Source organism: Cordyceps javanica, chromosome 3, assembly GCF_051103115.1.
Source record: "Cordyceps javanica chromosome 3, complete sequence".
NCBI lineage: Eukaryota > Fungi > Ascomycota > Sordariomycetes > Hypocreales > Cordycipitaceae > Cordyceps > Cordyceps javanica.
In genome coordinates, this window is record NC_139297.1 from 3247259 (window position 1) to 3273084 (window position 25826).

Sequence of the window (25826 nt, forward strand, 5' to 3'; positions counted from 1 at the left end):
GCACACTGTCCTAGGCGTGACTTTTTGTATATCGCTCCGCGGGGGATCGTGCTGTATCACCAACACATGTTGGGTTTGAATCTGGAAAGAAGTCGTTCGGATATCGGACCAGCCCGGTCGTCGTAAGCCAATACGCCGACGCCAATCACTTCCCAAAGCTATCTGGTCTGCTCCGCGATGCTGCCCAGTGATGGGTGGTTGAAGCGCTAATTGGCCAGACCCGCATTTTCACATCCCTCACGGCATATTGTTTCGCCGCTCCGACGCCTACACAGCATAGCGCTCGCTTGCTTCCTTTTTTTTTCTCCATGGAGGCGGGCGCACAAGTCACCTGATACGAGGGGCGAAGGGCACGAAAACCCTACTGGCGAAAATTAGAGAGTCGCTAACGCAGCAAACCAGCGCATCACGGCCCATCACATTCGTTCGTCGATACGTACCATCGATTCGCGAATTCAACACACATCAACCGCAAACATGGCTGACGAGGAATACGTATGTCTCTCAACATGACTCTATGCCCTTTACGTTTCGATCTCGCTCTCGCTGCTATTTGATCTCTGGTGTTGGGAAACTCAATGCTCTCCCGCCCGCCCTCTTGCTGTCCACGACGCCACGGCCGCCGTCGCTCTGCCTGCACGACAACTCGTCGACCTAGTCACAAGGACCGCTTGACACAACATATAAGCCGATATATACCACCTTCTTCAGCAAATTTTGGACATTTGGACTTGCAAGGCGGAAACGACCAGTTTTACCAGATCACTAGCCCGAGACGGACGAATTACGTGACTTGATCTGCAAGGACGAAATGCTGACTTTTCATCTTGACAGAACGCCGTCGAGGCCGCCGAGATCAAGAAGCGCCGCGCTTTCCGCAAGTTCTCCTACCGCGGAATCGAGCTCGACAAGTACGTATAAAGCTTATTCCACAACTTTCCTACACCATAGGAGAATCTCTCCCAGACGCACAGCCAAAAATACCACAAACTCTACCAATCAATCATCGGGCATGTCGTTTTCTTGGGAGGATGGAGGATGTCACACTTTCGGTCTACACACGCCAGGACGAGAACGCTAACATGTTGCCTTTTCCTCCCCTGCAGCCTTCTGGACCTCAGCTCCGACCAGCTCCGCGATGTCGTCCACGCTCGCGCCCGTCGCAGGATCAACCGTGGCCTGAACCGCCGTCCTATGGGCCTCATCAAGAAGCTGCGCAAGGCCAAGCAGAGCGCCAAGCCCAACGAGAAGCCCGACACCGTCAAGACCCACCTCCGCAACATGATTGTCGTCCCCGAGATGATTGGCTCCGTTGTCGGCATCTACTCCGGCAAGGAGTTCAACCAGGTCGAGATCAAGCCTGAGATGGTTGGCCACTACCTGGCCGAGTTCTCCATCTCATACAAGCCCGTCAAGCACGGTAGACCCGGTATTGGTGCCACGAACTCTTCTCGTTTCATTCCCCTCAAGTAAACAAAGTTGTGTGTGGTCTATTGGGTGGTTTCTGCATTCACGGACAGTTATGGGCGAAAAGGATTGATTTCGATAGGATGGAACAAATATCTCCATTGAAGTCGCTGATGACATTGGCGTTCATGATAGTGAAATAGAAACTAGCACTGTTCGCTGTTCAAATCTCCTGTCCGGAATCCGTGTCGTGTATATCTATCTATCCAGTCGCTGGCCCATTTCTTCTCGAGATGGCAGGGCAACGGCCGTAAAAGCATTTAGAAGAGCAAAAAAAAAAAAGGTAACAACTGTGCCCAAGTGTCGGTGCCCTAACGTTGTACATACGGGCTTGAATCGCAACTATAATCGACTGGCATTGTCAATTCGCAACGAATGGGTGGCAGAATCAAGACTTCGCGAGCACTGCTTCCTCGAGAGCGGTGGAGGTGTTTACGGAGGACTTGGTGACTCCCCTGCCGCCACCATTCGTCGACTCGTTTCCAGCAGCGACTGCTTTGCCTCTACGCTTGCAAAGGTTCCTGAAGAAAGCCCCGACCATGTTTCCCAGAGGCTGCCATTGTTGGCAAACGGCACAACCAAAACGGAGGTTCGGTCTGTTGTAAAAGATGAATATTTCGTCGCCATCTTTGACATCTCGGACAAGGCTGACATTGATGCAGTTGGGATGTGCACCGTCGACCCAAAATTGGGCGTTAGCACACGACCTGCAAGCGTGGTTGATGTATGATGACAGCCTGTAGATGTGAGCCCTTTCCCTTTGAGGGTCCAAAAAGGCATAGTCAGTGATAAATTGATTCAACCTTTTCTTGTCTTTCTTTACGAAAGTGTCATTGCCGCCGTGGGCCATTTTGCGTAGCTTGCGGAACCACACGCGCATGCTTTCTCTGTGCCGATGACTCAAACTCAGCCATTCGTCGACTGCTGTCCGCTTTCCTTTGTTCCAGTGAAAGCAGGAAAATGTCGGGTATTCGGCTATGATCTTGCGGCCTTTGGACAGATCCCGTCCGGCAAAGACGCCTAGTCTTCTGTATGTACCTGTCTCGTGAACGTAGAGAATGTCGAAATTCTGTTCCAACGCTCGCGCCTCTGCCACAGCTCTTAACATGTTCGCCCTCGACTGAGGCAGACGGGTATCGACCTGCGTCCCTGCATGTACCAATGCCGTTTTACCGGCTGTCCATGGGTCTTCACGTGCATTGTGCCGGTCAGCACAAAAATGAACCAGATTGATCCGGGGCAACGCTACATACAGTTGCTTTGCACCGGGCGCGCGGCAATTTGAAGTTTGAGCTGCCGTTCCCTCTCCATGTCCATGTCTTTGGCGGATCTCAGCGTTGACCCGAGCCCACAGGCGTAAGAACATCGGTGTACCTCGGCCATCTTGTGACGCCGCCTCCTTGTGCAATCACGACGTCGATGACGGGGGTTGGGCTGACGACTTGAGCGCAGTGCGTCCGTTGTAGGCTGCAGGCAGCAGAGGTTCAGAGATTAAGTTTGAATTTCATGTCAAAGGAACGCCGGCATCGTAACTCAAGGGGAGTTTTCGTAGCAGAGCCCAAAATTCTAGACAAGTAAGGTGTTGAGAAATGTACCAGCGCCGACCATCCTTGGCAGGTGCCGCTTCCGCTGCATTACACAGAGATCTGTACCTAGCTGCAACACGGTACCTCCTTCGTCGGCAGTCAAACTGACCAGGTGGGTAAGAGGCACTTTGAACCAGAGCATTCACACCGAGTATTGATAGGATTCAACAGTATTTGGCCTTATTAGATGCTGCGAAGGTCAGTGGAGTGGGATGGGACAATACAGCAGCACAATGGTGAACAAAAGAAAATGCCGTCTTTATTGACTGAGCCTAGTCGCGAAAGTGATACTTGATTTCACCATGAATTTTATACATATCGCCTCCCCTCTTTCGTCGCATCGCGCCTAGTTTTGCTCGGCCAGATTCTTCGACTTGCGTTCCTCGTCCTTCAAGTGCTCGTTCTTGTAGTGCTCCACAACATGGTCCAGATTGACAAGCTGTCCAGCTTGAATGTTTCGAGGTGCGTGAGATTGAAAGGCCCTGGTGCGAGCGGGGGAGGCATGTTAGCAAGTGTACTGCAGTAGGGTGGAAGCGGCCGCGTCGAAGATATGTGCTCGGCATGGGAAAGCATACTCGGGATACGAAACGTTGACGTATCTGTGCTTGTTCGAGGCGTTCTCGAACAGGTTTCGGTCGAAACCGGCCTGCTCGGCAGCCTTTGTGTGAAGAGCATTGATCTCAGCCCAATCCTCGGCGCGCGAGCGGTACTTGTTGATCAAGCTGCTGACGGCGGACTCCTCACCATCGGCGGGCTTGAGCGAGAAGACGGCGACGGCGGCGAAAAAGGTGCCGACGGCGGCGATCGATCCTTTCTATAGGTAGCAATCGCGTTAGTAAAGACTCCTTCCCTGTTAAGAAAGGCCCTCAGCAGTAGTCCTGCGCAGAGAAGCGGCTGTCGAGCTCGAAATGGGGACTGCGGTTTCTCGTACTCCAAAGGATTCGTTGACCGGCGCGGCGGGCGTGTGGTGGGCATCGGAGGCGTAGGAGCGCGCCGTGCGCGGCAACTGACGAGCAGCCTGGCACACTCTTTGTCGTGCGGTATTCATGGCGTCGGCTATGTCAATTGGCGATGGGGGAGGATGGCTTCGTTCGTCATTTCGACAGAACCAGACGGCGTAGTCGAGATGCTAACCGTTTTGGCTTACCTAATGTGAACTAGCCAATCACACGCACTATATTTCCAGCTCCGATCCCCAGCATGGTACATCCAGAATGTGACTGGGATTGGGACCACATGTTCTGGAGTTGATTTCCATCATTTACTGAATAGCACGACTGATCTATGAGGAATCCATATTTATTTTCTGATTCTCTAACTTCCATTATTACCTAATGTTATGGCCTCTGCTTGTCTCTGAGAGGCGGCTGCATCCCCCCACCGACGGTAGCCACGGCTCCTTCTCCCTAGCCAGAGTACAGACCACAAGAATCACTGTTGCCAAATGTTCTCCTTAACTTAAAGTCATGACGGGAAATGAGAGACGACAAACATTCTTAACCGTCTCAAGGAGACTTGTGCACTCTCACAGAGCTCCACCATAGCGTCCGCCCCTCACCGGTGAAGAGGAAGGTTGAAAGGGTGTTCTTTCGTATTGACACAACTCGACGCGCCGGTAAACTCCATCTCGTGTCTCTCCTCCGTGCACCCGTTACACCGTTACACCGTCGTTACGAGGAGGGGGGGGGGGGGGGGGTCTTTTTATTTCCGTTGCGTGTTACCATCCCATGGAACCTCAAAGGCATACTAAACCTAGCGGGCCTCAAGCCGGCTTTGGCACCACTGCATCCGACTGGAGGACTTTGATGTGCCCTGATACTCTGATTCGGACATCATTGTTCGACCGACAATCATTACAGCACCAGTCTCTCTGCCCAAAATAGAAATGCTGATTTGCGAAGTGCGTAAATGACTCTATCTGATGCATTACTCTGTCTCTTGTCGTAGGCGGCCTGACATGTATTATCGCCTTCGCATTAATACTAGATTTGCAAGCGGCCTACCACCCACGTGCAGAGAGGAAAACACTACTCCTCAGTTAATTCGTCCAAGGATTAATTTTGCTAAATTGGAGCATAGGGACTATCGGGAGACTAATGGTGGCTAACATAATACAGAACGTGCCCCTTGACTGTCGCACGACTTTTCGAAGTCATTGAATCACTTGCAGGCTAACACAAGTCGGCTCAAGTGTTCATCTAAATACGACAATGCCAAGAATCCTAATCCAGCTATCTGTGTATGTTTTCAAATTTCATGATTTCTGTTTAATGGTATTCAGCAGGGGAAGAAGTAGAGTTCCTAGAGGAGATTATCGTGGGCTACAACGCTTATTCGTTACGTCTTTGTGCATAGTAAGATGTGGAACGGTTTAGTGTAGAGTGTCAAGCAAGCACAGATTTCTCATGACAGCGGATACAAAGATAGAACCTCGAACTAAAAGCCGGGATAGCGGCTGCAACCCCTGTTATGTCGCGCAAAACTACATGATAAACCCCGAGTGGCAGTATTGGTCCCCGTCGGGGGGCACGAATCTCACAAAGAGTTTAGTAACGTGATTTTGGTTTAATCTATATATATAAGCAGGTCTGCCTCTGGTCTCTATGGCAGCTTCTGCTCTATATCCCAGAAGCCATCACCGCACTCCAAACCAGTGAGGAACACAACTTCATACATCTTTACCTCTCTACCTTACCTTATACACTGAAGCAAGTCCTATCATACTTTATACAGTATGAGTACCCTTTTGAAGCCACTTGGGAACATCCCCGCGTTCCATCCGGGTCCTTTCCACAAAGTTATCGACACTGCCAACAAGTTTGACAAGACGCAACATAAGATATGGCCGCTCTTTATCCTCGACAGCTCTGGCCCAGTAGGCTACATTATCGATGAATTTATGGCTGAAATGGACTGGAAAGGTACTTCATTCCATGTTTCCGAGACAGAGGTACACCTGGACCCAGCCCTTGGCCCCGGCGAGGATAGAGTCGAGGCCTGCAAGCGGGAGTTTCTAAAACTCTGCGAGATCAACAAGTCGCGATTCAACGGCTGTCTCGAGCATTGGCTTTCGTCTAAACAGCGCAGGTACGAGGCTATCAGGTGGTTCGATGACAGAGAGTCCATGCTTCTGATACCTACACCTCTTCGTGGAATTTTGGGTATCGCGACAGCCGGCGTGCATCTCAATGTGTACAGCTTGATCGACGGCGTGCCTTGGATGTGGGTTGCCCAGAGGTCCGAACAAGCCTCTTACCCGGGCATGATGGATCAACTCGTGGCTGGAGGTATGGATCCAGAGGATGGCTACGATGCATGGAGGACACTGGAGCACGAAGCCATGGAGGAAGCTGGCCTGTATCTTGACACAGATACCAGTGTGGTTTCGCACAATGGAATTGACTTGGGCACTGTCCACGGACCAACTCGCATTTCATTCTTCGACAAGAAGGATCACAAAGCCGGCGCGGCGGTAGGCCACATTGAGCCCGGTGTGCGGTTCGTGTTCGACTTGGAAGTACCTGTGGACTTTTTTCCTACTGTTTCTGACCGAAACGCCATCGCCAACTTCACTTGCATGTCCATGGCCGATGTCCAGTCAGATCTCCTATCCTACCGTTGGAAACCAAATTCGGCCCTTGCGGCAATCGACTTTATGTTGCGCATGGGTTATATCGATGATTCCGGACTTGATGAGGAGGATCAACTTGGGTCACGGTTGGATGTCGAGCTCCCTATGGTTATCGAGTAGAGAATCAGGGTATCTGCTTGAAACTTGAGGAAGAAGATGTTTGGTGGCATGGTTTGGTCTTCAGCCATGTTAACGCAAGAGTCGGTCAAAATATCAACTACTTTGACACAAGAATCGGTTAAAATATCAACTATTTTAACAAAGAATTATATAGAATATCGCATATTTGAGTAGAGCGACAAATCAAGATATCGATTATTGCGAAAAAAAATTGACCATATTTGGTGACCTAGTGTGATCATGGACGGTATCATGTTGTCGACGTGACTTTGACGTACAGTGTGTGGTATTCATGCAACAAGAAAATGGTCAAAAAAATTCATTGGAAATCGTCGCCAATATTCTCATTCCACCACTTTGACCAGTCAAGAATCTTTTGATCTTTGCGGGCCTCCTCGGCAGCAAACACCATCGCGTGACTGCGGAGCGCCTCGTCCAGTGTGCATCCAATGAATTCATTCTGGGCATTCTCAGCTGTCCATCCCTTGTTTGTGACAGCATCGCACGCGGCCACGAACTGGCCGGTGAGACCCTGATCGCCGCCGCCATGGCCGCCGGCCACATACTGGGGATCGTGCTCTGTCCACTCGCCCGTGGCAAAGTTCTCGACAATTATCTTGCGGCCATCGGCGTAAATCTCACCCTCATCGCCGTAGTAGTGAGTGAATCGCTCACAAATCTTCTTGGTTTGAGCGACCATGTGGAAGGTGACATGCTTGGCAGGTCTGTTGGTCTCGGGGAAGGAGATGGTGACAAACTGCTCGTCGTTGACGTTGTTGTCGGCCTCGAAGACACAGCGGCCGTACCACTGTCGTGCTGCGACCTCTGCCTCGGGAGTGGACTCATCCCAGTCAGCCTCGAGCGCTTTGGTCATGGCGGTCTTCTTCTCATCCATGGTCTCGTAGTCTTCGATATCGTGGACGACAATGTTGACAGGCATGCCCAAATTACCACCCTCCAAGCTGTATCTGTGGGGGCCAATGTATAGGTTCTTCGCAGAATACTTGCAGCCGGAGTCTCCGAGAGGGCACTTCATGCAGTTGGTGGCATCACCAGCAGCGGTAGGCTTGCGGCTTTTCTTGAAGAAATTCAGACCACCCTGGGAGGAAACGGTAGCTGGCAGATGAGGATCTCCCTCACCAGCTTTTTCGGGAGAGCAAAGCATCCACAGAAGGAAATCGATATCATGACAGCTTTTCGTCAGAAGCGACGGTCCAGATGTCTGGTCATTTCTCCAGTTGCCACGGACAAAGGAGTGGGTGAAGTGCCACCAGCCAACGGGCTCGGTGTGGACAACACTGCTGATGTCTCCAATTACCTTATCCTCGACAATGAGCTTTCTCAGAAGCATGTTGTGCTGAGTGTAGCGGAGGACATGGCCGATGGAGAAGACGTTGGTTGTCATGGTGGGCCTGAGGGCTTTGTACATTTTGAGGCATGATTGGAGCGTGGTCGAGAGCGGCTTCTCGCACATGATATGAAGATTTAAAGGAGCCAGTCCCACGATGACGGCTTCATGCATGGCATCTTGGACACAGACAAAGGCACCTTCGGCGCCGAGAGGGACATTCTTCTCGCCATCGGCGACGCGTTTGCGGCGAGCAATCTCATAGTCTAGGTACTCGCTCCAGCCAGAGAAGGATTGGCCTTCTTCTGGGCCATCTTTCCAGATGAACTTCTTACCCAGGTTCTCGCGGCTAAACTTGAGAGGCTCGGCAACAGCAACGACGACACCGTTGGTGAGCTTGTGTATAGTACTGGCATAAGCAAAGCCGCGCGCGCCGGCACCAATAATGACAAAGCGGGGAGAGGATTCTGTTTTTTCGTTATTGATGGGTTTATCGACCTTCTTTGTCTGGGTGCCATTTGCAGCAGCCCCAACGGTAACGCCGTTGGTATCGTTCTTGTTGCCATCGGCAGTGGGCGTGGTAATGAACGGAGGCGTCCTGATCACGGACCCCCTCTCGGTCAGCTTGGCAAACGCATCTTTGATGGCCATGATAGTCGGCTTATAATCCGAGTTGCCCCGGTACGTTCAAACTTGTTTGGCAGGCAGGCCAAAGGCGGAGCGGAAAGGGTAGCGGGGGTGGCACATATAAGAAACACGGCGAGGTCGGGATGCAATGCCCAAGTAATTGTATATCCATGTCCCACGGCGCGCTGTACCCGAGACCAGCATGATGACAGCTGTCGGCCGCCGTAGTTTGTAGGTAATAGTTTGCAGGTAGGCCAGCCACCACGTAGCTTGGGAGCGCATCCTTGACAACGATGGTCAATCATGGACGGGCTCCTGAGAGCCCCCCCACAAGGAAGCTGGAGAAGTTGACGAGCAACTGCCAGAAGAGGCGAAGCTTACAGAGAGCCAGTCCAATGAAAGGAGAGCTATTGGGATTACGAAACGTTGCGTCGCCCACTGGGCCACTGTTACAGTAAGTGGGCTCAGGGCATACGGGACTAGCATCCGAGCCGCTTATACGAAATATCATGGGTGGGCGGAAGCCCAAGAGGTGAGAGGCTAACACTCCGCTGTTTGGCCTGCGCTTTATCGAGTAGCAGCTACTAGTAGCAGGTAGCTACACCACTGTAGGTGGTGCGTTATCGGGGGCGGCGCTGTGGTAACTACTAACCTTAGGTAGGTAGTACTTACAGTGGCATGTGTATTAGCTGCACCCGGCCCACTGAGCGCCCCGATAGCCTGTTCGGTACTTACCTGCCATGACCGGCCGCCAGCCAGAAAGCCACGGCATGCGCCTCACCGCCCGTAGCATGCCCACTCAGTGCTACTCAACTGAATTTATTTCTCCCAGTCAGGTACTTGCTATGAGCTCCTCTGGTCAGTAATACAGCGAATAGCGCGTGGCGGATTCACACTCACACACACACCATACATTCCCAAATCTCCATCCTTACTAAATCGGAATTGCGACCCTTGCGTCTCATCCTCTTACTGGATCAGCCCTCCTGCCCAGGTCCCCGGAATCCACCCCAGCTGTTGATATATCGCGATTGCATCCAACAACAGAAAGCGGAATCTCCCCCGGAGAGCATCTAAACCTAATACGCCATGCCTCCCAAATCGGGTCCGTCCAAGGGTAATCCGCGAGGAGGCGTCACTGATGACCCTTTGGTGTGGATTGACTGTGAGGTGCGTGCTAGTACCCTACATGACTTTGGTTACCGAGAGAAGTGGCCAACAAATGACCATGATAGATGACGGGTCTGAATCCGGACACGGAGGAGATCATTGAAATCTATTGCATCTTGACAACGGGAAGCATGGAGGTCATTGACGAGGAGGGCTTCCATGCCGTCATTCATTGGCCAGAGTCGCGGATGAACCAGATGGACGAGTGGTGCACGAAAACCCACGCTGGTTCCGGCTTGACTGCCTCTGTGCTTGCATCTCAATTGACCCCAGAGGCTGCCGCAGAAGGCCTGTACGAATACATCACCAAGTTCATTCCAGAACGCAAGAAGGCTCTACTGGCCGGAAACAGCGTCTATGCAGACCGCGGGTTCCTGCGCAAGGAGCCGTACACAAAGGTCATGAAGCATCTTCATCATCGCATCCTCGATGTGAGCGCAATCAAGGAAGCTGCCAGGCGGTGGTGCAGCGAAGATATTCTCGCCAATGTACCTGTCAAAAAGGCTAAGCACAAGGCAAGAGACGACATCTTGGAAAGTATCGAAGAGGCCAAATACTATCGCGATGCAATTTTCAAGCGGCCAGGGTAATACGTTGGCAAATCCGTTCATTGAATGCAAGTGCACGGCACAGAGAATCATTCTGCAGAAAAATTTACTCGTCATACTTTTAACTGGGCCACTTGGTGTTCGAAATGACAAAAGTCCTTTGGTGTTGCCGCCACGTTCAATAATATCCCAATACGCAGTCCTTATACATCCATGCGGCTCTGCACCGCCAGTAACCGTAACACGTGCACTGTGGCGGTGTACTGGGAATCCCAGCAGCTGTACAGTGCGGATGTTGGGCTTCATCGCACGGCACGATTGGCGCTCTGCCCCTCCTTCATCCCACCCAATACAACCCCACCATTGGATAATTGACGAACAAGCTAATGATACCTTCCCACTTGTCTGTTCGTCGCCTCTTTTTCTCTCAATCAATCTCCTGAGCTTTCCTTCCATCGTTTCCTCTGGTGAGTCTGTTTCCTGAATGCAGAGTCTTGCTACTGGCCTACTCACCAAATTTGCTCTACTCAGCTACTTTGCGCCGCCAAGTTGCCATGGACGTCAAGACTGTTGAGTTTAAGCCCTTCCAGGACCAGAAGGCCGGCACGTAAGTGGCTTGCCGCCGACTACTGGCTATCACGAGGCTGTTTTCCCGTTCTTCTAACAGAGATATAGCTCTGGTCTTCGCAAGAAGGTCACCACCTTCCAGCAGCCCCACTACAGCGAATCTTTTGTTACCAGCATCCTCCTCTCCATCCCCGAAGGTGTCGAGGGTAAGAAAGCTACTAGTGATACTCGAACGCTGGCTTCATTAGAGCTGACCTATGCACTACTCTTGTTAGGATCCTTTCTCGTCATCGGTGGTGATGGCCGCTACTGGAACCCTGAGGTGATCCAGCTGATTGCCAAGATTGGCGCCGCCTACGGTGTCAAGAAGCTCCTCATCGGCCAAAATGGCATCCTGTCTACACCCGCCGCTAGCCATGTCATCCGCCTTCGCAAAGCTACTGGTGGTATTCTTCTGACTGCCAGCCATAACCCCGGCGGTAAGTGCAGGCTTTCGGAATTACGTTTGCAATCACCAGCTAAACCTCGACGCTTCCAGGTCCCAAGGAGGATTTCGGCATCAAGTACAACTTGGCCAATGGAGGCCCCGCTCCCGAGTCCATGACGAACAAGGTCTTCGAGACCTCCAAGACCTTGACTTCCTACAAGCTCGCTTCCATTCCCGATGTCGACATCACCACCATCGGTACCAAAACCTACGGTGCTCTCGAGGTGGAGGTCATTGATAGCACTGCCGACTACATTGCTATGCTCAAGGAAATTTTCGACTTTGATACCATCAAAAAGTTTTTTGCTTCCCATCCCGACTTCAAGGTCCTCTTTGACGGTTTGCACGGCGTTACCGGCCCCTACGGAACTGCCATCTTCGAAAAGGAGCTTGGCCTCACCGGTGCCACACAGAACTGCGTTCCTAGCCCCGACTTCAATGGTGGGCACCCAGATCCCAACCTAGTCTACGCCCACTCGCTCGTCGAGGTTGTGGACAAGCACAACATTCCTTTCGGTGCCGCCTCGGATGGTGACGGCGACCGCAACATGATTTATGGTGCCAATGCATTCGTCTCGCCCGGCGACTCCCTTGCTATTATCGCTCACCACGCCAAGCTTATTCCCTACTTCCAAAAGAATGGTGTCAACGGTCTTGCCCGCTCCATGCCCACTTCTGGAGCTGTAGACCTTGTCGCCAAAGCTCAGGGTCTCAACTGCTACGAAGTCCCCACCGGCTGGAAGTTCTTCTGTGCCCTATTTGACGCCAAAAAACTGTCCATCTGCGGTGAGGAGAGTTTCGGCACTGGCAGTGACCACATCCGTGAGAAGGATGGCCTTTGGGCTGTTGTCGCCTGGCTCAACATCATTGCCGCCCTCGGTGTTAAGAATCCCGAATCGACCCCCTCCATCAAGCAGATCCAGAAGGACTTCTGGACGCAATACGGCCGCACATTCTTTACCCGCTACGATTACGAGAATGTTGACTCCGACGGTGCCAACAAGGTTGTCGGTGAGCTCAAGGCTCTGGTGGCCGATCCTAACATCGTCGGCAGCAAGATTGGCGGCAAGTCTTTCCAGTAACGTGAAGAAGAAGCTAGCTAATCCAACCATAGACCGCACTGTCACTGCTGCTGGCAACTTTTCTTATACTGACCTGGACGGATCTGTCTCTTCCAATCAGGGTCTATACGCCAGCTTTTCTTCTGGCAGCCGCATCGTCGTTCGACTCTCCGGAACTGGCTCTTCCGGCGCAACCATTCGCCTCTATCTCGAGCAGCACAGCAGCGACCCCGCTACCTATGATCTGGACGCCCAGGACTTCCTAAAGGCCGAGGTCAAGTTTGCTACTGAGCTTTTGAAGTTCAAGGAGCACGTTGGCCGTGACCAGCCCGATGTCCGCACTTGAACATCCCCCACAAGCAAACGCACGGTTTTGCATGACGACGAAAAATGGAACATATGACGGGACGAATGTGCTTATGAGCAAGAAGAATGTTTTTCTAAACCACAGATCGAACATTGTACAGCAGATTCTGCTGCAGCATAGCGCGGAATGTTGAGCTAGCTATATGTACCTACCCAGATAGATGTACAGTGACGCTCTTGAACCAACTATTTTCGCTTTGGCTGTCATGTCGGACCGATCGCTGTGCTAATCAATGAAGGCAACAGATATGGGATAAATCAAGGGAGTAAGAAAATATCAGAGTCACAGAACACGGCTTGGATTTCTTTAAGGCTGGCCATAATTCGTTTTGAAGAAAAAAAAGGGAGAAGAAGAATGCTGAGCTGTCGTGGCATGTACAAAGGTAGAAAATGAGGAGGAATGACGCGCTATAAAAAAAGGCAAACCGGGGTATAGCTCAATGTAAAAACCATGCCATCTCCGCTTGAATAGAGAGGAGAACAAATGTATCCAAATTCAGTTGACTTTTAGTAATGGCCTCTCTCTGAGTTCCATCAAGACTTTTTTATGGCTTTTTGTGTGAGTGTGTGAATGTGTGTTGTGCCTGGGTCTCTTGTCTTGTTTCATCATGGCGACTTAGTCTTGTGCACGCTGCAGCGCTTTAAACGACTCCTCCAGGAGATATTTCAACTGACGATTGTCTGCGTACTTCTGTCAGCGCCAATATCGAAAACAAAACATGCCCAAGGGGGGCAAGGTCGAGGATGTGGTGCTGGTGTTTCAGTCTTACCGCCGGAATTCATGAAAGTGACTTGAAAATGTTGCGGGTTGTGTCTTGGCGTGGTATAACGATTACCAAATGTATACAGGGACGGGTTGTGGATGATGAGCCCGAAGTCGTTGATGCACTGAAGCCGTGGTCTCGCCCGCCGATCGGAAACTGCAAGGCATGAATACTGTCTGGTTGTCTTTGTATTGGGAAAACTGAGGAAGCAACTTACAGAATATTGTCCAAGCCGGCGCATATGCCTGGAGCCGTTCGCCTTTGGCAACGCATGCATAGAGCCGCTTGGTGCCAGTCAGATCATCCCGGTAGATGATCAACTTGTGTCGGACGCCAGATTCTATAATGTCTCTGTGCGCGTGGAAAGTGCGGGTTAGTATTGTAGGGGCCAACATCGGTTCGAGTTTGTAGCTTCGCAACATACTTTACCCATATTTTACTGTCATCTCGGATGACGGATTCGTCGTGGCTTAAAGCCTTGGACAAGAGACTGGTCTGTGCTTTCAGGGCGAGCAGAGTACACTGAATGACCACCAGCTCTGGGAAACCAGCAGGGTTAGTCTGGGCTCGTGAGGTGATTAGACTTTTTGGGCCAAGGGCGAGATACCTTCAAAAAAGTGAAAATTCAAAATAGCCCAGTGAACGAATGTTTCCTGTCGATTGCTCCAGCGGCTGAGATGCAACTTGGTTTCGCTACGCTTGATGCGAACCTCGCTGAGGGGCCGGCATTTGAAGTGTGGGTGGCTATTAGACGTAGTCCGCAGTAGAGCATATGGCAGCCTGTTGCGGGAGTTGAGAAAGACAACGAGGGAGATTTCGTCGTCGTCGAAACTCCTGGATGAGGTTAGCTGCGGATCGAGAGTCAACCAATACGCGACACTACGAACCTTCGAAAGAGTAGTTTCGATCTGTCTGGAATACCCATCATGTTCCACTCGCGAAACGGCCCATATGAGGTCGAACTACCAAGGTTAGCGCAAAAGAAAAGCTGGTGGCGGCGAAGCAAATCTCTGACGTACGAGCACTCGGTATCAAACGGGGTCGCCGTATTAGGTTTTCGGTCCACGGTTTCAACGGCCCAGTGTGGTTGAGAATCATCCTTGTCTCAGGGTTAGATGGGATTCGCGGAGAGGCAGAGGCAGTGCAGGGGGCGGGGCCATACTTGTCTTCGGACATAGGCAGCCGGCAGATTGTTGAAAGGGACGAAGATGGTGGAAAGGTCACGAGGTATCGCTTGGGAGCGCGAGTCAGTACGGGCAGAGAGAGAATGGCGAGAGCTTGACGCACTTATTCCGCATGTTTCCCTCAAGTCCATGATTCGAACGCGAAGATCTTCTGCCATGCTGGAGTCAAAGCCGGGGTCTCTTGAGGAGAGGTGCAAGGTTAGTCGATGGGGGGTTGGGGGGGGGAGAGGCGGCATAGCTGCGCGGCAAACGTACTGCGTCATGGCCAGGTATAGCATGTCAAAGAATTCATAGTAGAGCGTGAGCCGACCAAACAGCTCGAGGCGGACACGGTCACCGCGAGACATGGCATACATGAGACGATCCCAGTCAGCGTTGCCATAGAAGTTGCCATGGGCACACCGCAACTGTATGTCGTCGAGCGTCTTGGAGATGGAGGGCAGGCTCATATCCAAGTGGTTGAGATACAAGTCAATGGACTCGGTGTGTAGAGGGAATATGTCTCCAACGACGAGCATGGCGGAGCGCAGGCTGTTGAGCAGAATGCAGAGCTTGTCGAGCCTCCGGATGTAAGAAGGGGAGAGGGTGTGGCGCAGTGTCGACAGAATGTCCATGACGGTCAAGCACTTGTCTGCTTCCCAGAACAAGGCTTTGAGCAAGGCCGTGTCGATGCCACGGACGTAGCGCAGCCCAGGCGGCATGGTGGCTCGAGTCCTCATCGGGGGTGTATATACAAACGGGCCAGCGAGGAGAGGAGGATGCGTGTGTTGCCAATTAAGCGTTTCGAGGCGATTTTGACTGTTGATGTGGTTTGTAATTTTTCGTTTTCTTTTCTTTTTAAAAGAAAGGCTTTGTTTCTTTTTAGATGTACTCTGGCAGTTGTAGTCTCGAACACGGCATGACGTTGTGTCGCGTGTGGATGATATCGCGATGGCCTGGTGTTGTGTAATAGGCGGCCGGGTACCCGATGGGTGTGGCGTGGGGAGGCGCAGAAGGGGGAGACGGCCTTGGTCTGCGATGAATTGGGCAAATGAGGGGATGTATGTGTGCAGGAGCAGTAGCAAAACTAATTCAGATGGTTACTGACACGAGTCGTTGGATTGTCAATGGGCAATGGCCGTCGGGAAGAGAGCAAAGGAAAAAGATGATGGTTTAAAAAAAGGACAGGGCGGCTGAGAAGAGGAAGGGCAAGAAAAAAAAAAGAGCAAGGAGGACAAGGTACTGTCAGAGGCTAGACTCTTGGAGCGGATGTCGAATTTGTACTGTAGGTGGTGGTGGCCCCACGGAGAGCTGTCGTGCTTTTAAATACTTTTGCCGAGAGAAAAAAAAAGAGAAGCAGGAAACGAGGACAATAGGGCAGAAGAAACCAACTCAACCCACACACTTACGTAGCAAGGGGTCAAGGAAGAAACAGCAGAGAAGAGGTCAAAGAAAAGAAAGAAAAGAAGGAGGGGGAAAGGGCAAAAAGGGCGAGAGTGCGTGATCTGCTGCTCTTCATATCCAAGTTCGAGAACCTGTCCGTCCAACGCAGAACCCAACGGCGGGGGTCCACGAGCTGCCAGGCCAGTATGCAAGGCCAACAAAGAAGCAGCAAGAGGGGAACCACACCGCCCACTCTGGCGCTCGTTAAAGTCAAGAATGATTCGACGATTATCCGGGGAGGGGGGGGAGGGGGGACCCTAAACAAGGGCCCGCGCGGGAGGGGAGGGGAGGGGGGCAGATTTTAGGCTAAGTAGTTACTTTTAGTGTCAGTACCGTATATAAAAGGTATGTAAGTATATGTATGTGGGCGGCGTACCAATCATGTATGTGTGATGTGTTGTATTGGAGTGGAGGCGGAACCAGATGGACCGAACAGCCCGCCCAGCTAAAAGAGAAGGATGAAGAAGAAGGGGGGGGTTGAGAGGGTCAAGAAGACGAAACAGGTAAAAAGAGACCAAAAAGAAGAATAAAACGTACCGAGTTATGACGTGCGGACAAAAGAGAATTTCGAAACTGAATATATGACCTGAGACCAGGTTCAAGGATCTTGTGTCTGTGTAAGTGATGGTCAACCGCTCAGATATTCCTTTTGCCCCCCTTTTTTTTCCCTATCTTTTTTCTCTCTGATTTTGTGTTAACAAAATTGTCTCAATGTCTTTGTCTTTGTCTTTTTTTTTTTTTGGCGCTCAAGGTGACGACTTTTGCGAACCAGCCAACCGAACTGTGGGGAACTTTGTTGACGACGGCGGCAAGCTGCAGGATGTCGTAGTATCCAAGAGTAGCGTCAATGACTGGAGGGGAGGAGGAGGGTGAGGGGGAGACCGTTGGAATCAACCATTGTCGAAGGGTCACAGGGTTAAATATTCCTTTTATCCTTTTTTTTTTCAGTTCTCATGACCAATATTGCCCGTCTCAATCAGAAGCGCACATGCTCAGCCGCCCAGCTTCGTACAATCTCTGTAATGGGAGGCCTGTAGAGAGGCTCTGCTATGTACATACAACCATGACATGGTTCATGACATGCCTGTCAGCCCTTTCTCCCCTCCTTCAAAGGCACAAACGAGCCCAGCGGCCTACCTACTTACTGGGTACTCTTTGCTCATGTTACCCAGAAATAGGTGGCCAATAATCACTACGCCTATTTGCCTTTCTACCTTGATAGCTCATTTACCTCTCTCCTTATGAATAGATGCCGGGCAGCGAGGGGTTGATGAAGCCGATGCCTGCCCAAGAGTATCGTCTCCGGAGAACTCCAACCAAGAAAAGATGAAATGATGGATCAAAATAAAAAATAAAACCTACCGCAGACGTCTACCCTCCCGTCCGCCGCGGGCACTCATTGTCTTGCCAGCATGCAACAGGGCCATGAGCTACATCAGATTATGATGCTTTCATCCTCTCTCCCTCTCTTCCATCCTCCCTTCCTCTCTCTCTATTCCTCTCCGTGGCGGTGGGATCGCAGAACCAGTGGTGCCAGACAGAGCCCATGCTCTCACCGAGGGAGAGCCAGGTGGGGAAGCGAGCATGAGTTGTGGGTAGCCGAGTAGAGTCATTTGAGTGCTGGTTTTATTGCTTCCAGCTTATTTTTGAATTTATTTCGTCCATGTAGTTTCGATGCCGCGCTCTCATTGGTCTCGCTCGTCTACGATGCTACCGCATTGGTGGGCCGTGGCCAAGCCAAGCCCAGAAAAAGGCGTCCACGTCTCCAGAATGAAGGCAAACAGGCTCGCATCGTCACTCGCAGATCATCTTGTTTGTATTTGCGTGTGGTTTATGCGGTCCACAAGACCCCAAACCCGTTGAGAAGGTGACGAGCTAGCAAAGAACCATTTCTTTGCGACAAGTTCGTTTTTCTTTCGTGCGTCCCAGTATGTGAATGGCCCCGCAAGGATGCTTTGCATCAATCGCCCTCAGCCACAACCGTTCCTTTGCACCGCCTCAGAGCCTTGTGTGGCTATGCGCCTCAAGGCTGACAGCCAAGAAACGAATAGGGAGCCGGGCATAAATACTTGAATGAATCAAGACTGTACAACCAACCAGAGAAACCAAAAAAAATCATGGCCAAAAGAAAAAGCACCCAAGTGAACGTATAGTGATGAAAAGCGCCTACAATGCTGGGGTCACACTGTATCCTGTATACTCGAAACGGGGGTTAAAGAGCCTCTACATGGCAGGTTTGGCCACAAGTCGTGGAACCCGGCGCTTGTGTTGCTCTTCAGATAGGCCCGTTAATCTGATAGCCACACACACCTTACCAGACTGTCGGGACGATGCGAAACGCGCACGCGCCGCCTGAGAGGACACCAAGGACAGGAAGGGGGGGGGGCGGGAGGGGCAGGACAAGATCCCAACAATGGTGCGAGCCTTGAATGGGAGGTGTGGCGGGCTGGAGCGTAACAAATACCCCCAGTTAGCATCATCCCATCGCAAGCGCCCGACGTCACAGTGACCATCGCAGCCGCCCGCTCTCTCTTCGCTCACGGGAAAGGGTCCGCAAACCCGCCACACCACCACCCTACCCCTATCCACATGGCCCTCGCCCGCCCTTGCATTGGTGCCGTTTTCCCCTCTTTGTCGCTGGTGCTAAGTATGGAGTAGTATACCTTGAGAGAGACGGGCAACGGCCCCAATGGGAATAAGGGACGGCGGAAGAGGGTTGCAGCTTGGCCGCGGAGAACGGCGGCCTAGATGGGCGGCCTAGATGGGTGACCTGAATGAGCGGCGGTCATAAAGTTGTGGAAAAGTCCGTCTGCGTGGTAGTGCCGTATCAGGTGGGCTTTGCCGCCGTGATATAATTAGACCAGTGCCTTGAGACGACACAAACTACCAATTCTAGACAGACTACGGGGGCTTGAGGCTAGATAGAAGATGGCTTCATGTCGCCTGAAGAGCAGCTTTGCCCTGACCAGCACCCAACCAGGTGCAAGTTTGACGGACATCCACCTATACTGGTGGAAGAAGAGAAAAATAAGTCACCAGCAACATAACGTATTGATACAAGTTTCATTCATTGTCTCATTGCGATATTATAGTGAGTGGCCCATTGACAGACCTTCTGTCACATCATAAAAGCTAAAGAGACCTGCCCGTGAGGTTCCGGTACCTGATAATAAAAAGCAACCAAAAAATACAATCCATCCCGTTGCGGTCATACAACACCTCCCTTCCCAGTGACAAAGGAAATTAATAAAAGAAACCGGCGTGGCTAGAGATTACAGAGGCGTATACATTTAGGACGAGTTGTAAGCAGCCTTCTCATCCTCGTAGCGCTTCTTGTCGGCGGCAGCCTTAGCCTCATAGGGGGCACGCTGCTTGTCCGAGAGGGCCTTCCAGCGCTCACCGAGGATCTTGCCGACCTGTCCAAACGACACGCCGGGGTTCTCCTCACGGACATTCTCACGCTGCTCATTGGCGAAGAACATGTAGGCGGAAAGACCACGCTTGGGGGCGTTGGGGTCTGCGACGATTAGCATCAATGCACCATAGTAGGCGATGCGGGCAATCATGACTTACCCTTCTTGGAGCGCTTCTTCTCGACGCGGGCTCCACGCTTAGGGGCAGCTGCGGCCTTGGGCATATTTACGGTCTGAAAAGTTCGTTAGTGGCGTGAAAGGTATAGGCAACAAGGTTATGAGGCGCGAGTGTAGAGGGGCAAGGGTGCTAGACGCATCAAAGACAGCCAAGCGTCGTTTGACTGCAGGTAGCTGGCCGACGGAGTGGCGCGTGTATAGAGCAACTCAGGAGGCCACACGCCAGCGGCATAAGAGAGAAGCTCAAAAGACAACGCGGCAAATTGAGGTAGAGAGAGGAATGAAGGTGTTGTTGGAGCGTTTGCGCGCAACACAGCATGGCATGCAATTGCGTTGGTGGGCGCGATAGATGGAGGATAAATTCGGGTGCAATGACAGAGGAGGAGTGCATTGAGTGAGGGGACGTACATTTGAGGGGTTTTTAGAAGGGGAAAATGAAGTTGCGAAAAGACGTGAAAATTGCACTGCGAGAATCGCGTGTTAGTGAGGAATACGTTGGCGGCGACGCTAAGCGCTGCCGTAGGCAATGGCACAGGTGTAAGTTGAGGCAGCAGAGGAAGCGAGACGAGATGATGAAGCGCGACCGACGATGATGAGAAGCTGCAAGTCGTGTCTCTCTTGATGAAAAACAGAGCGAGCAAGTTGCAAAAAAATCGCAGGGTGCGCAAAGAAATCTCGGTGCGGTCGCAAAACAAATGCTGCCGTGGCTGGAGCCATTGCCTATGGGCGCGCGCAAGGCACGGTAGAGGGGACTCACCAAAATGCGTGCAGTGTGTTGTGTGTGTTGCGAAGTTACGCGGGGAGCAAATTTGTATGGGAGATTTGTATGGGAGAAAGAGAGGAAGTGGGAGAGAGGGCGGGCAGCCTTTTTACTATGGGGGAGTGATTGAGCGCGCGAAGGAGAGAGGGGGGGGGCCAACGCGGGCGCGGGCCAGGGCGAGCCAGGGAAAGTAGCCTGGGCTGGTTGACTGGGCTGGGCTAGCATTTGGGGGGGGTCAATTTTGGAGGGGGGAGAAGAGAGACCCCCCCAAAGAGACCAGAGAGAAAGGGAGAGAGAGAGTGAGAGACGGAGGAGGGGAGGGGAGAGGGGGGCGGCACCAGCAGCTGCCACACTGCAATCTGGCTGGCACACCCAAAGTGGCCCAGCAAACGGAGCTACTGCCGCAGAGTGCAAGGTTGCTACTAGTAATATTAGAGTACCGACTCGGAAAGTGCTGTTTGTACCAGTACCAGGAGTGCTAGTCGCAGGTAGTACTGGGTGTAGACTGGTACCAGTACTTGCCCACCACCATACGGTATTATTACTTGCTTGCCTGCATCTGGTCCAGCAAGCACCACTCTAAGTAAGGAGGTAAGAACCAAGCCGCAGCGCTAAGTAGGTACCTAGGTAGGTAGGTATTTTCCACCACAACTGACACACACACACATACACACACACAAGTACGCGTGCGCGCACCACCACCACCACCACCCACGGGTAGACACACACAAACACGCACGCCTTTGCCTTGCAGCATTGCACGCCCCCTTGAGCTTACCGATATACAGTATGGGATTTCTATTTCTATTGATTTTTATTTTCTTTTTATTTTCTCATTTATATTTCAATTTCTTTATTCCATCTCGCCAGCACATGTTTCTCGGAACCAAGGCTTTGCTAAAAATGCACTAGCATGGTCCTGCGTTGCTCCCTTCGATTGTGGCTGTTGCCAACCGCCACCTGCCAGCTCTTTCCAGTGGCCCCGTCTGTTGCCAACAACTGGCAACTGACTGCTGCCCAGCAAACAAACGCGCAGCGCAGTCCGTTTGTCTGTCTCCATCACTCACTGCCAGCTGCAAGCTTCTTACTGATACAACTGCCAGCTATTACCCGCACTTCCTCGCTCGCTAACAGCTTCTCTTGTTTCCCCTATCTTCTTTACTCTTCTTTTCTTTTCAAGGATTTGTTTCTGTAATAAAAAAAGAAATATCAACATTCAAGATTATAGATGCTCATTCATAACAGTACAGCATTTTCAACTTGCAATACAACGCAGTACCTCCTCCAATTTTATCTCCATCATCACCGCATCGCCACCACCTCAAACACGCCTGCACCAAATTTCACACCACATGCCGGGCAACCAAACAAGACTCCTGCGACAGGGCGCTGGCTACTCAGACTAGGCAGGCCGGCTGAGCCGGGTACATGCTCCTCCTCATAAAATGCCGCAGCCCACTGGGTACCTTGTTTCGCTGCCAAACAACGCCAACCACGACGCGCTTGGACGGTCTAGCCCCATCACTTTTGTCTGGTACTGTACAGGTACTTGCCTCGCCCCCGTCTCCGCCTGCGAAGCACGGTACATCCTGCTTCTCAAACACCAACCTTCGCACAGTGTACTTGTGCCCCGCGCTCGTTTTCGCTGGCCACTCATCAAGCACCCTGCGTATCACGCCTACGTGCTTTGTTTGCTGCCTTGCTTACTTACAATGCTTCCTTGCCAGAGAACTCGCTGACTCTACTGAGTAGCTGCCTCTCCCTGTGCCCCGGTCACCACGCAGAGCCCACAGACACTCTACGTGCCTCTTTCTACGTATACCTGGATGGCTGTACCAAGAGTTCGACTCGTTTACGGCCATCAGTCGACTTTATTTCATTTTCAGCAGTCCTTTGGGAGCACCCTTCGCAGTTCGCTAACCTTGCCCAGCTAGGCCCTGTCCGGCCTGGCACCTTGTGCGACCCTGGCAAACATTCGCGAATCGATATCAATGTTTTGCATATGGCACCCGTGCCACGCATTCCCGGCCGCCCTCACAGCATACGAGGAGCTCTACTGATAGTAGCGACATTGTTACGCCTCGTGCATCCGGCCAGTCGCTACCAGTTGCCAGTGTAATAACACCAGATGGCGATGCCGCACTGGCAGAGACCCATCATGTGCCCCACCTTAGCTTTCTCAACGTGCAACTCTCATCTCGCCTAGGACTCCGCGTCAGATGCGCATGCGGCTCCCGAGCTGGGATGTCTTGACGAGCGATCTACCTGCAATGGGTTTATCAGCACTACTGATATTTCAATGCACAGTCACTCCCGGTGTCCCGCAGTACTGACCGTTTACCGGCCGGTGTGTCGGGTATAAGATCGGCGGCTGTCAACTTACACGGACTGGGCCTACATTGCCAAGATGGACATTCTCCCATACAGGCACAGCCCTTACCGATACACGCATGTATGATGTGTTCGTTCTTGGATCTTGACGGCAACAGCCCCCCCGTTAGCCCGCCCTGGAGCAACGCCGAGCCCGCCGACATCTCCTAGAGCTCTACCTCAACATCAGCGCCACAGATGAACCCTATCGGGAGCCAAAGTGGCAACTTCGGTTCTCGCTTATTAGCGACGCTTAACATGGAAATCAATGCCGCTATCGGTCCATTCCCCTTGTATCCATATACTGTCATCGTTGTCCAGTTAAACGGCGTGCTACGAATATATAGTAGAGGGCAATTCTCGAGGGAACTTCTCGAAGCTAGCCTCGCCTTTACAGGCACAACTGCTGGTACGAAGCATCAGGTCGGACATCCCAGCAATGACAAGCGCTGGCCGATTCTGGTCGCCATTGTTTTCCCTGCTGCACGGTTTGCGACAGAGGCTTGCCATGCAGAAAGTCCGGGGGAAATGGACCATCTCTGTGTCCCCATTTGAAGCATCCTTCCAGCTGTCGGCACTCACGAGTCACCACTGACCAGCGGCACAACCACCTTTCCCGCTACCCAGCCAAAGGTAGTCGTGCTGCAGCCACAGTCAAGCGAGCTGCAGCTATTCTGGCCTGACCAGCACATTGGCAAATGGGGTGAGTGGTAGCCAGCATGGGTTGTGGCCGACGCGCGAAGAACTCGGAACCAGGGATTACGCGGGTACTGAGTAAGTACGAAGGAGAATGCAGGCACAAAGCAGCGCCCAAGGTGCTGGGTGCTGCCAAACTATCCCACAATCCGCGGCGCGCTCCTCAAACACGCCCGTTCCCTCAGTGTGCCGAGTCGCAAGCCCAAAAAGCAAGCTAGGCACAGGCGGAGCGGGGTACTTGCCCACTCGCATTCCCTCAAGTATCGTCATACGAATTTTCAAAGTACTGGTACTTCGGCTTTGGTACCTTGCCTTTTCCGTCTCTTACGCCACTCCCCTCCTTTTGCAATGATTTTGCCTACTTGGGTAGGTAGGCTTTTTTTTTTTTTTTTGCGCCCGAGTCGCGCCAGACAACTGTTGGGCCACCAGATCACTCGGTCCCAGCCAGCCCTTCTTAAGGTCCGCGCCGCCCACTTACTTACTGAGTACCTAGGTACAAATCATGGTAAGAGGTACGCTTTCAGTCATGTTGACTGCAGCGAGCGGCGCCGGGTACTTACAGGCCTGGCTCGATACCTACACAACATTCAAACTATGGTCCGATGACGCAGCATCGCTTTTTCAGTCATAGCAGCAAAACTTCAGGTATCCCATGTACACCAAATGGCGCTGGCGTAGTTGCATTCATTACCAGCCACCTGTGTAAGTACTTCCCGGCCGGCTTCGTTGATATCCACCCACTGCGTAGCTCCGCGTCGGCGTTGATTACTGGTACACACTGTCAGCAGCCGCAACGCAAGCTCTAACAAGGAGGTGCTCAACGGATAGAGCCTGGCCTGCGTATGTGTATTACTGTACACCAAGCATCCATACTATTAGGTCTCGACAGTGCCTTAGACCTGTTCTGGTCTTTCACTTCTGCCTGCATGTAAGTAGCTGTGACATGTCACCACAGGAAACCCCCGCCACACCAAGCGAGCTTTTTGGTGAAGCCGAGGACCAGATGTGGTACCAGCCAGAGACTTTGGGCGGGTACGCGGACATGCACCAGCGGTGTCTCGTGCGAAACACTCGCCCAGGCTAATACTGTGCTGGGTACATGGCATGGCCACCCTGCCACCCGCTCAAAAGAAACGTGTACCGTATTCAGCTCCCGCTATCTTTCCAAAGCGCGCCTCGAAGGAGCTATCACTGATAGTACCTTGATCAGCAAGGGGGTAGGCGTCAAAGCTACTGGCAGCCCGTCATGAGTAGGTACCAGTCGCTCCCCCCCCCAGCCTCAACCCCCTTCGACATGGTCCATGGAGTTGTCATTTTTTCTTTGCTCCATTTTCTCCCTTTTTAATTGGTTGGGTGGACTCTCTTCCTCTAATTTGCCCCGAACCTCCGTCGCAAAATCAATGAATCAATATTGGTCGCTGTCGCGTAGGAGCCCCGTTGCCTGCCACGCGCAACGCGCCGTCTTCGATACTCAAAAAGCTCCATGAACTGGGCTACTGATGGTTGCCACGTTCTCTGTTGGCGTGACTTTCTTATCAGTCAGTATACTGATACAACGGGTCTCTGCTAAAACTGCCAAGCACAGAGTGTATATCGTGATGTCTTCCTGTAGATGATGCGTTAGCTGGTTCAATGTTCTATAGCGCTGGGTCAACTCAATGTCCAGTAACATTTACGTTTGCTATTAGTCAAGGGTCGTGGGTTTTGTGGCCAACATACGCTTCGCGAGGTCGCGGGGTACCGTTGTAGGAGCTGCATGATTACAGACAAGTTTGCTAGCTGCTCCGGTAATACTGGTGCTATCGTGGTGCTGCGTTCGATGCCGGTCTTCTACTGTTATATTTTGAGCGCATGGCTTCTCATTGATTCTGTCCATGGCCAGGTGGGGTCGTCAAGAAATCTATCCAAGTCCTACCCTGTATACCGCCTCCAATATTCATATCGCAAACACGCGGGATTGTTTAGTGTAATGTCTGTCTTTTTTCTTCTTTCCGATGCTATGCGGTAGTGATATGTACTGCCATCTGCATTCGCATGGGATACTGCCATTATGGAGGTGCGG

At 51.9% G+C, this 25826-nt stretch overlaps 8 protein-coding genes across 8 annotated transcripts; 4 read left to right on the plus strand and 4 right to left on the minus strand.

Annotated features, from left to right (window-relative positions):
- Positions 1-477: 477 nt before the first annotated feature.
- On the plus strand, positions 478-1473 carry V2A60_005178 (40S ribosomal protein uS19; the record flags this gene model as incomplete). Its single annotated transcript, XM_083256491.1, has 3 exons — positions 478-495; positions 835-911; positions 1107-1473. 3 exons carry the CDS (start codon positions 478-480, stop codon positions 1471-1473), a joined length of 462 nt encoding a protein of 153 aa, XP_083112617.1.
- A 1926-nt stretch (positions 1474-3399) lies between these two features.
- Positions 3400-4101, minus strand: V2A60_005179 (uncharacterized protein; the record flags this gene model as incomplete). The annotated part of the gene is made up of 3 exons (XM_083256492.1): positions 3400-3535; positions 3629-3867; positions 3985-4101. The coding sequence occupies 3 exons, from the start codon at positions 4099-4101 to the stop codon at positions 3400-3402; spliced, it is 492 nt and encodes a 163-aa protein (XP_083112618.1).
- Positions 4102-5787: 1686 nt separating this feature from the next.
- On the plus strand, positions 5788-6804 carry V2A60_005180 (NUDIX hydrolase; the record flags this gene model as incomplete). Its single annotated transcript, XM_083256493.1, has 1 exon — positions 5788-6804. One exon carries the CDS (start codon positions 5788-5790, stop codon positions 6802-6804), a length of 1017 nt encoding a protein of 338 aa, XP_083112619.1.
- Positions 6805-7123: 319 nt separating this feature from the next.
- On the minus strand, positions 7124-8803 carry V2A60_005181 (Gfo/Idh/MocA family protein; the record flags this gene model as incomplete). Its single annotated transcript, XM_083256494.1, has 1 exon — positions 7124-8803. The coding sequence occupies one exon, from the start codon at positions 8801-8803 to the stop codon at positions 7124-7126; it is 1680 nt and encodes a 559-aa protein (XP_083112620.1).
- Positions 8804-9868: 1065 nt separating this feature from the next.
- Positions 9869-10539, plus strand: V2A60_005182 (ribonuclease H-like domain-containing protein; the record flags this gene model as incomplete). The annotated part of the gene is made up of 2 exons (XM_083256495.1): positions 9869-9949; positions 10015-10539. 2 exons carry the CDS (start codon positions 9869-9871, stop codon positions 10537-10539), a joined length of 606 nt encoding a protein of 201 aa, XP_083112621.1.
- A 512-nt stretch (positions 10540-11051) lies between these two features.
- On the plus strand, positions 11052-12958 carry V2A60_005183 (phosphoglucomutase PGM2; the record flags this gene model as incomplete). Its single annotated transcript, XM_083256496.1, has 5 exons — positions 11052-11104; positions 11173-11270; positions 11340-11543; positions 11603-12616; positions 12666-12958. 5 exons carry the CDS (start codon positions 11052-11054, stop codon positions 12956-12958), a joined length of 1662 nt encoding a protein of 553 aa, XP_083112622.1.
- A 636-nt stretch (positions 12959-13594) lies between these two features.
- Positions 13595-15627, minus strand: V2A60_005184 (uncharacterized protein; the record flags this gene model as incomplete). The annotated part of the gene is made up of 10 exons (XM_083256497.1): positions 13595-13659; positions 13749-13898; positions 13960-14093; positions 14167-14281; positions 14350-14576; positions 14630-14704; positions 14762-14841; positions 14905-14975; positions 15030-15106; positions 15182-15627. 10 exons carry the CDS (start codon positions 15625-15627, stop codon positions 13595-13597), a joined length of 1440 nt encoding a protein of 479 aa, XP_083112623.1.
- Positions 15628-19638: 4011 nt separating this feature from the next.
- On the minus strand, positions 19639-19985 carry V2A60_005185 (high mobility group box domain-containing protein; the record flags this gene model as incomplete). The annotated part of the gene is made up of 2 exons (XM_083256498.1): positions 19639-19865; positions 19922-19985. The coding sequence occupies 2 exons, from the start codon at positions 19983-19985 to the stop codon at positions 19639-19641; spliced, it is 291 nt and encodes a 96-aa protein (XP_083112624.1).
- Between the last annotated feature and the right edge of the window lie 5841 nt (positions 19986-25826).